General features: G+C 42.3%; 1 protein-coding gene across 3 annotated transcripts; it reads right to left on the bottom strand.

Moving 5' to 3' along the window:
• Window positions 1–4,658: 4,658 nt before the first annotated feature.
• pomgnt2 (protein O-linked mannose N-acetylglucosaminyltransferase 2 (beta 1,4-)) lies at window positions 4,659–9,511 on the bottom strand. Of its 3 annotated transcripts, none has more exons than XM_052064727.1 (2): window positions 9,373–9,511; window positions 4,659–6,596 (listed from the first exon to the last, which is right to left on the bottom strand). In XM_052064727.1, the coding sequence occupies exon 2, from the start codon at window positions 6,546–6,548 to the stop codon at window positions 4,749–4,751; it is 1,800 nt and encodes a 599-aa protein (XP_051920687.1). In that variant the 5' UTR covers window positions 6,549–6,596; window positions 9,373–9,511; the 3' UTR covers window positions 4,659–4,748. The 3 variants fall into 3 exon arrangements, with proteins under 3 accessions (XP_051920687.1, XP_051920688.1, XP_051920689.1); XM_052064728.1 differs by having other exon boundaries at window positions 4,659–6,618; window positions 9,373–9,492; XM_052064729.1 differs by having other exon boundaries at window positions 9,409–9,475.
• Window positions 9,512–9,779: the final 268 nt, after the last annotated feature.

Raw genomic sequence — 9,779 nt, 5'->3', positions numbered from 1 at the left:
CATTGTACTGAGACGGGCAGAGGGTAGAAAAAGGTGGAGGGAGGATGAGGACCTAAGTGAGCGAGAGGGAATGGAAATTTGAAGAAGATCTGATAGATAGGGGGGGCAAGGTTATGGATGGCTTTGAATGTATAGAGAAGTAATTTGAAGTTCATTCTAAATTTGACAGGAAGCCAGTGGAGCTGTCGGAGGATGGGGGTAATATGATGGAAGGAGGGGGGTCTCGTGATGATCCGGGCTGCTGAATTCTGAACAAGTTGAAGTTTATGGAGGAATTTTTGATGGACACCGAAGAGAAGTGAGTTACAGTAGTCAATACGGGAAGTGACGAGACTGTGAACAAGGATAGCAGTGGTGTGAGGAGTGAGTGAGGGACGGAGGCGGTTTATATTGCGAAGGTGGAAATGAGCGAACCGGGTAATGTTTTTGATGTGGGAGTGAAAGGATAGTGAACTGTCAAGGATGACACCCAGACTCTTCACCTGGGGGGAAGGAGGTATAGTGGCATTATCAATTTTGAGGGAAAAACTGTCGGCTTTGTTTAGAGTAGATTTGGTACCGACGAGGAGGAGTTCTGTTTTATTGCTGTTTAGCTTGAGGAAATTATGGGTGAACCAAGATTTGATTTCTGAGAGACAGTGAGAGAGGGATGGTGGTGGTATGCTGGAGAGGTGGGTGTCATCCGCAAAGCAGTGAAAGTGCATGCCAAATTTGCGAAAAATGTTTCAGAGCGGAAGGAGGTAGATCATGAAAAGGAGGGGACCCAGGCCAGAACCCTGGGGAACACCAGAAGAGACGGGGAGGGATTGTGAAGTAAAAGAATTCAGTTGAATGAACTGAGAGCGGCCAGTGAGATATGAGTGCAACCAACGTAGAGGGGTGTTGGTGAGATTGTGTCGAAGGGTGCACTCAGGTCAAGGAGGATGAGGATGGAGATAAGGCCAGAGTCTGCTGCCATGAGAAGATCGTTTGTGATTTTTATGAGGGCTGTTTCAGTGCTGTGACAGGGACGGAAGCCGGACTGGAATTGTTCATTAAGACTATTGTCGCTGAGGTAGGAGTGGAGCTGAGAGGCGACAGTTTTCTCAAGAATTTTAGAAATAAAAGGAAGATGGGAAATGGGGCGTAGGTTGTTGAAATCATTGGGATCTGAACCGGGTTTTTTCAGGATTGGGGTGACAGCTGCAGTTTTGAACACATGGTTGTTCGTCTCTGCGTTTGGCTGGCAACCGGTTCAGGATGTCCCCTGCCTACTGCCCGAAGACGACTGGGATATGCTCCAGCACCCACCACCCTAGTGAGGATTAAGCGGTTCGGAAAATGGATGGATGGATGTAATTTTGGTCTGAAAATGGAAAATCTAATCTAAGTGATCAAAGAGCAAGAACACAATAAATCTGCATAAATAAACTAGATAAATAAATAAAGAATCACATTCTTTATTTTTAAAATTTGCATCGTATCACACAAAAAACAACCTGCTCTCTTGTATGGAAGCAAAGCGCCACATTGACTACATTCGGCGAAGCCAACGCAAGTTTCTGGAGCATTTTCAACAATCAATTTGAAGCTTTTCCACACCTCACTCTTACCGGTGTGTGTTCGTCTTTTCAGTTCTCCTGTCTTTAGTTTACCCTTATCTTCTTGCTCCTCCATGTATCTACTCCGGTCAAAGATGGCGCCTCGTACTGATGTCCAAAAAACGTTTACTCGCGGAACACCGTGAAAACCATAACACATTTCAAACAACAAAATTCAATATGTTGAACAGGACATTAAATAAACACAAAATGACAAACCGTGTGCACCTTGGTAAACCGAAAGTAGATCAATTTAAATTACGTAGACCACACGGTATCGTAGCTCTGACCACACTATCGTAGCTCTGTCTCCTTCTCTCTCTCAAGTTGTCTTCTCGAACTTTCTCTCTAATTCCTCGCTATCCACGGCACGTGACCCGGAAGTGATTCTTAACAAAATATTCCAAATAACGTATTAAAGAGGATTTAAAGAAAAAACAAATATGAACGTTCACATAGAAATATAAAGTCCTTTTACAAAACAACAAGCCTAAATCAATTGTATTTTCATTGTCATGGCAACCAACGACTCAATATTGGCGCCAGTTACACTCCATATTGCGGATACCAGGTCAAAAAAGATGCGAACTGCAGAGGGGAAGATTACGGTATTAAAAGGGCGGCGTTCACGTGCGTAGAGCATGCTCTGGCTCTGCAGCTCCTGTTTACTAGTTAAATAGCAATTACATGACAGCGCCTTGTCTGTTTTATCTAAATTATTTATTTTAAAACAAGTATTCCTTAGTTTAGTGTCCACACATAGTTTTAGTATAAAGTTTTATCAACATATATTTACAGTATTTCAAAAAATGTCAGCGAGAGAAAAGCCCGGCCCGACCCGAAGCAACGATTGACATTTTAGGCCCGACACGACCAGAATTTCGGGTTGGGTCGGACTTGGGCTTAAGATCGTGGTATTGGCGAGAGGTATGCAGAACCTCCTGCGGACCTGCGAGCGTAGCCTCCGTCTGGTGCAGTCTTCTCTGCTCTGTGCCAAATCCTCAGTCACACGCAGGGCAGCGGCCTGTCATGATTGTTGCACACTAAACACCAGCCCTGATCTAGCACCAATGTTCACATGAAGGGGTTGAGGAAGAGAATTGCACCGTGTCCCATTTTTTTTTCCTTTTGTCCCTCATCACTTGCTGTAGCCCAGGCGGGTAAACTCTGGATGTGGAGATTGGTTGGAAGAACGGTCTGTAATTGATGTCTAGTGAGGCCGACAGAGCAGCAGAATAAAGAGTGCTTCAGATCTCGAAGAAAGCATCTTTATTTAATGTAACGCAGAATATTACAAGGGCCTCACAAAAAAAATCTTCAATTTTGGACCCTTGTGATGCAGAGCAATATGTTTTCACTTCAGGACGTCAGATGTGTTGCTGCTAATGAAATGCTCAGTTACAATGTAGCTTTTTGCCACAAGGTGATGAAAAGGCATCACTTATTTACCTATACACAACAAATTGAAGAAATCTAAGAGTGAAGATAGTGATCAGTATTTAATTCAGAGGTTATGACAAACCCAAGCAAAAGATAAAACACTTTCCATCCTTTTGACTGAGGTAAAAGGATATTAATTATTAGCTATATTTGTGGTAATAAGTTCTAAGACACTAAGCTTAACTTATTGAGGAATTATTTACCTGCTTAGCATCTTGTTCGGTGTCAAAGTTGACACATCAACAATGTCTTTTCATGATCATATTGTATCCGTTTAATATTTTATTTACATCCTGTAGACTTGGGCCCCCTGTCTCCTTATCTGAAATCAACGGTCTCAAACTTGGGCCTTAAACTGGACAGTGATTTCAAACTCGATCGGCAAATTGGTGCCGTTGTTAAATCAAGCTTCTTTCACCTTTGACAGCTGGCCAAAATAAAACCTCTCCTCTCACATGCACACTGAGACAGTAATTCATGCCTTTGTCACATACCGGCTGGATTACTGCAATGCCCTGTACTTTGGAGTCAGCCAGTCCTCCATTAAGCGCCTTCAGCTGGTCCAGAACGCCGCTGCTCGCCTCTTGACTGGTACTCGCAAGAGGGAGCATATAACTCCTACTCTGGCATCCCTTCACTGGCTCCCCATTCATTTTAGAGTTATTTTCAAGATCCTCCTCTTTGTTTTCAAATCTCTGAATAATCTCGCGCCACCTTACCTCTCTGAGCTCATCCGCTCCTACACACCTGCCCGGAGCCTCAGGTCTGTGGACCGGTCTTTGTTAGAAGTACCAAGAACTAAACTGAGGCTTCTGTTGCTGGTCCCTCTCTCTGGAATGACCTCCCACTAAACATTCGGCAAGTCTCCTCGCTGCCCATCTTTAAAGCCCTCCTCAAAACTCACTTGTATTCTTTGGCGTTCGACTCAGCATGACTTAGATCTGTTCTTGATTTTACTGCTTGGTGCTTTCTACCTTTATCACCGATTCGTCTTACTGTTTATTGTGTATGTTAAATCGCTCCATGTACAGCACTTTGTATGCAACGATGGCTGTTTGAAAGTGCTCTATAAATACTGTTGACTTGACTCGACTTAATATTAAAGCTGGTTATCCCACCATCTTTGCCGTTTCTTTTCATGGCCACAACATGGACCTGGAGTACTGTAGTAGAGGCAGCAAGACGTACAAAGTAAAGCAGGAGAATGGCAGAATGTAGAAAAGCTAATACTGTACACAAACAACTGAACTGGCAGGCAGTCTTCCTTTTTATGTCATCATCTGTCTGTAACTTCAAAGAATTATGAAAGCCTTCCATGTGTTCATAGAAGTGGCGTTCCGGCTTCTGATTGGTTTCACGACTAACACTTCTGATTGGACAGTCTTGAAGCTTGATTTAGGATGCAAGACGATATCGGACCGTGATTGAAAATTCACACTTTTCAAGAAAAACTGGCCTTCCTGAGGCTATTTCAACCAACATTGTTTTGCAGGATGGCTGCCATTACAACCTGTTCTCTCAACCAATCCCCATATTCCTAGTTTATCCAATTGGGCTACAGCAAGTGATGAGGGACAAGCATACTTTGCGTTTTAAAATTGCATTTAAAAGATGGCAGTCAGTAAATAAAACATGAACTTCGTTACATTTTTTAATGTCAGACAAAAAAAAAAAACGATACATACACGATATGTAATGATATTACAAATGGTAGGGCAGAATATTGTCTTAAGTTTTACACACAAGAACATCTGCAAACGGACCCAGAAGGTTATTGTTGAATATACACCTGACCCATACCAGGTAGGTAATAAAAGGCTTAATGTTTTCTGAAAACGTGAAGTTTTGCTGTTGAATGATATAAGGCATGTAAGTGTTTTCTCCTTGTTCTTGAATCCAAACCTCATAATTCACCTCTTTCACTTTAAGGTATTTCAAATTCCACGGGATCTTCCACGAGATTATAAATTGTGCTTTGTCAGTAGCCTGTACCGAGGTTTGACACTGGGGTTCCCTGACCTTGCCTGGATGAACCTTACTGGCGGGTTTGGACTTGTTAAAGCTGAGCCTAGTTTTCATGCCCTCCCTGACAACATCAAGAAGGGAAGGGATATCGATCAGAGTATCTTGGTAGATTCGGAAAAGCCACTCTGGGTTGCGACAACACAAGTGCTTCGAAACTTCTTGGCTTGACAATATCCGCTCCTGCTCTTCCTTCTCTAAATGAGTTATACCGCCTTGCTCCCAGGGTCTGTCTGGATGGGTAACAGTGTTTTCCTCTTTAGTGTTCCTCCATGAAAAATAATGTAGATCCATGCCTGGAAGAGTAGCAAGTGTTTTGTATGGAGCATACTGCTCTGGGTTTATAGCAAAGGGGAATAGTTCGACCACAATAGCTCCCCTGGGGAGAAAAAGTGAGGTGATAAGCTGGGCTCCATGCATGCTCACTAGTATTGAAGCACCACTGATAACCTGCACAATGCTGGGAAAAGATTGTTCCTCCAAAGAAACTTTCAAGACTTTCATCTTGAACTCCTGAGCGAGTGCGATGATTAACTCTGCTTCATTCAACATTAGCCTTGTTGATGAGCGACTGAACACAACTATGTATTCGTCCTTCTCGCTCTCATCTCCAGCATTACGAGACTTCTTCTCCACCTCTGCGATTCTTGTGATGTTCATTTTCGCCATAAAAGCTTTCGAAAACTGTCGAATCTCATTTCCTGAGACCAAAATGTTAGCCTTTGGCCCTTGTGGCTGAACAAACCCATATTGGTACCAAGTTGTCATCTTAGACACACCAACATAAGATTTAGTAAAACAAATTAGCTTTCCAAAGTCTTTGAGCTGCTCCTTGAGAAGTGGCTGCTTGCTGCTTAAAAGTCGATAAAGATCAAAGTGTGGCCCTTCACCCCGACCCTCCATGAACAGCAAACGTGCGCTCTCTTCCAGGTCTGAATAAAGTTTCATCGTGTAGAAGGCTGGCAGCAGATCATCATGGAATACATGCATTATGTTGTCAGGATTAAACCTGTTAAAAATGAACGTTACATCGGGTACGAACACCGGCTTGGACAAGAACTTCAAAGCAGCAGTTGGAAGTTCTAAAAAGTTGAAATACTGGGTATTGTGATCTTCTACTGAGGACATGTCAAGCAAAGCAGGTTGAAATCGTCTGGAACCCAAATTTGGCAACATAACGGAGGCATTTGAATGAAAGAATACAAACTCATCTCCCTCCGTACAGTAGCATAGGTAGTCAAAGCGGCAGATGCGATCACTGTGCATTTTGCTGCTGCACACCATGCGGGTGCCATCCTCATGAAGTGCCTGTAGGGCTCGATGATAGTCTATTCGGGTCTGTGTAAATTCTTGGGACCTCTGTGTCATGTGCAATTCTTCCTCTAGCACGGTAGTGTGTTCTCTTAACTTGGAGTACTCCCAAAGTAAAGCGGCGACCACAGAGACAAGCAGTCCATTAAAAAGTAAACCCCAACTCATTCTGCTGCCGACCAGTGAAGTGTGCATCGTTGGCTGTTGTTGAAGATCTTCAGTCGCACCACGACACACAAACACCTGCCGACAGAAAAAGACGAGACTTGCAAAGGATGGGGGCAGGGTATGAGATGAGAGCGGGAAAGTGTTTAAGCATGTAGGAATAAAATCCAAACATGTGCATAGGAAAGTGTTATAGGACTTCACATAATTCGGGTTGTTTAAAAAAATGCCATGTATTTCTCAAAGGATAACACCTCACATATTTATCCAACTAGCGATGTGACAAGTGTAGAAGAATTCGCTGCGCACTGTGATTTCTTACTTCCTATATTGCGTTCTCATTCCACCCACCTGTGAGGGATTTTTCAGCCAATGTGTTTTACATCATATTAGGAACTGTTATCTCAAAGGTTTACATTGCTGGCGCCAGCAGAAAAGACAGGCTAAGAGGAGGGGCTACTAGTTATCTGCCTCTTACACATACCAACTTTTATGACCACGCTGGATCACAATGGATTTTGTCTTTTTTTGTAACTGTTTAATATGGGTTGTGACAGTCTGCCTCTCACTTACATATCGCCTCCTTATAGTCTCATGTCTCGAACGTTTTAAGCGCGCTCTGCGTCAAGATCTAAAAAGTACAGCGAGCCGAATTGATATGGACAAGTTGTGATTTTGGAAAAAAGAAAACAGATGATGGAATACTGAGAAGACCAAGTGTTGGGTCTTGATTCAATTTTTAGTGAAATAAAAGAATCTGTGTACAAAGGATCGACAAACAGAAATCCCTTTGCACAAGTCACCGCCACCTTGGTACGGCGTTCTAAAGATGATGGAATGAGCAATTCAAAGGGTTCTAATATCCTTCATTACCAATAAAATCATGAATAATCCAACGATTACTAAAGTTCATGACCTACTCTAGTCCCTACTCTGCTCTTTTCATTCATAGTGCTCAATTTACGCTATTTGAGTTTTTTTTAGGTCAAGAGACACATTTTGAAACATCACCATAATTTTAGGGAGTACATCTCAGAAATTCACCTGGTCAGAGTTTATTTTAGTGATATTTATAGCTTAAAGATCACTATTTAATTTGTATCTTTATCATCTTTATGGGTGGCACGGCGCCTGACCGGTGAGCACCTTGAAGAAAAGGCGAAGCCGACTGCTCGTATGGTTCGCCGCATGGAATTGTGGAATATATGACTATTTTTAGCACTTAACTGGAAGGTGATGCACAGTCAAGAAAGAATCTGAGTGGTCACATGAAACTTATTGCAGATGTTTGCAATTAAGCAGATTGCATGGCCCATTACCGCAATTGATAATTGTTCAATGAATTGTGCAGCCCTATTGTCGATTGCGTTTTGCCATCCACGGTCCGTCTCTCCATGGTAACCATCATTCTTGAGAGAACCACCGACAGGAAATTTTAATCTTGTAATTGTTCTCCTTTTCAAATTCTGAACAGGGGTTTATCGATATTTGTGTTACATTTAGGATTTTATTAGTATAGGAATGTTCCTATTACACAAATATATTTGTATTGTTAAACTTGCTTTGTGGATTTCACATACGGTATTTGAAATGCAATATTTAAAATAGATATTGTTTTCTTCTAGACCGATAGCCCAGAGGAAACTCCGCTCTGAGAGAGCTGCAGTTCGACTTGATTTAGACATTTCCCTCTTCCATCACACCTCATCAGCAAGCTCTGGAAAAGTCTAATCATGGTCCTGATCATGACTTTGTTAATTACTGTGTGTGTTCAGATATTTAGCTGACTTAAATATCCAAAGCGGTATATCTGACTTTAAAGTTTTATTTAATTCTACAACTTAATTCAAATGTAATTGCCGGATGTGGCTTCAGTTGTGAGGTTTTCTCTGACAAGGATTTCAGTTTTTAGTGGCGTGAACTTCAAGAACAAAGTCCATGTGAGAGTACTCTAGAGAAGCAGAGTGAGTTTCATGTACCGGTACATATGGTATTCTTTTAGCCAGTGTTAGCCAGGTGGTGCTGTTTCAGAGGCAACCCACTGCCTGGAGTTTGGTATCGCCCTCACTCAGCTTTTCAGTAGGTAATACTAGTATGAGTATGCAAGGCTAATTTCATGTACTAAGGCTTTCCTCGCCAGAGTTAACGAGACACAGTGCTGGTAGAACAGCTGTTAGCATACGTTACATTTCAATACAGTATATTTAATATTCCCATTCAGAACGCTCTTGTTTTCGACGTACTTTATTTATTAGCCTACCTACATGTTCATGCCATCAATAACACGCTTTCACTCCAATTAACATAGGAGAAACCTGTAGTATTCCGTTACACCCTCTGTCACGTTTTCATGACTTCTTAAATGCGTACTCATTAGACATGCTTTAATTCTCACAGACGTTAAATAGGAAATCCTTTTTGTCTTGATTCTGCGTTGATATTTATTAAAACTGTACTTTGCGAAGCGAATGACGTGTTCACGCTCCCCGCCGGGTGGTGCGTTTTAAATCAAAACTACATTCAAAACCTCCACTCGCATAAACTCATTTAGTAATAGGGACGACTGCTTGACATTACAAGAGCCGAACATCGGAGAGTACTGAAAATACACGATCAGTGTTGCCATATCGTTTGCCGGTTTACATTATCATCAGCAAACATAGAACCCGATGCATGCAGTAAATTAATTTGCAAGGATAGGCTTGGACATTCTCGTTGTTGTTGGGCATAACAGTGAACGTTTACGCATGAGGGAAAAAAAACAAAAACCCCACATGTTTCTGAAATACCAGCACCATTAGTTGTCAAGACATTTTGCCAAGACTTGCAAACTATCACACTAAAACATCGTTACCTTAAAGCAGATGTGACTGAGGAGAGAACACTTCACCTTTATCAATTGTTATTATCCTCGTCATGATCATTTGCTACTGCTGCTTCGTCTTCTTCTTCTCTTCCTTCGTCGTGTGCTTCTTCTTCTGCTTTTTAATTTACTGGCGGATTGCAATGCTTTAGTGCATACCGCCACCTACTATATAGGATCTGCACAGCGACTTGGCAGGCTTAGTTAAATGGAATGGACGGAAGAAGGTCAGGGCGGCCCGGTGGTCGACAGGTGACCGCGTCGGCCTCACAGTGCAGAGGTGCAGGTTTTAATTCCGGCTACAGCATTCCTGTGTGGAGTTTGCGTGTTCTCCCTGTGCCTGCTTGGGCTTTTGTTAGGTTGATTGTTTTTGGTTATCGTACATTTGCATATTCCAT

This window comes from Hippocampus zosterae, chromosome 5 (genome assembly GCF_025434085.1).
Source record: "Hippocampus zosterae strain Florida chromosome 5, ASM2543408v3, whole genome shotgun sequence".
Taxonomy (NCBI): domain Eukaryota; kingdom Metazoa; phylum Chordata; class Actinopteri; order Syngnathiformes; family Syngnathidae; genus Hippocampus; species Hippocampus zosterae.
Note: the sequence above shows the minus strand (reverse complement) of the source record. Positions and strands in the feature narration are given on the sequence as shown.

Coding starts and splice junctions, on each gene's coding strand:
- pomgnt2 (XM_052064727.1), bottom strand. CDS start 6,548: ATGCACACTTCACTGGTCGGCAGCAGAATGAGTTGGGGTTTACTTTTT.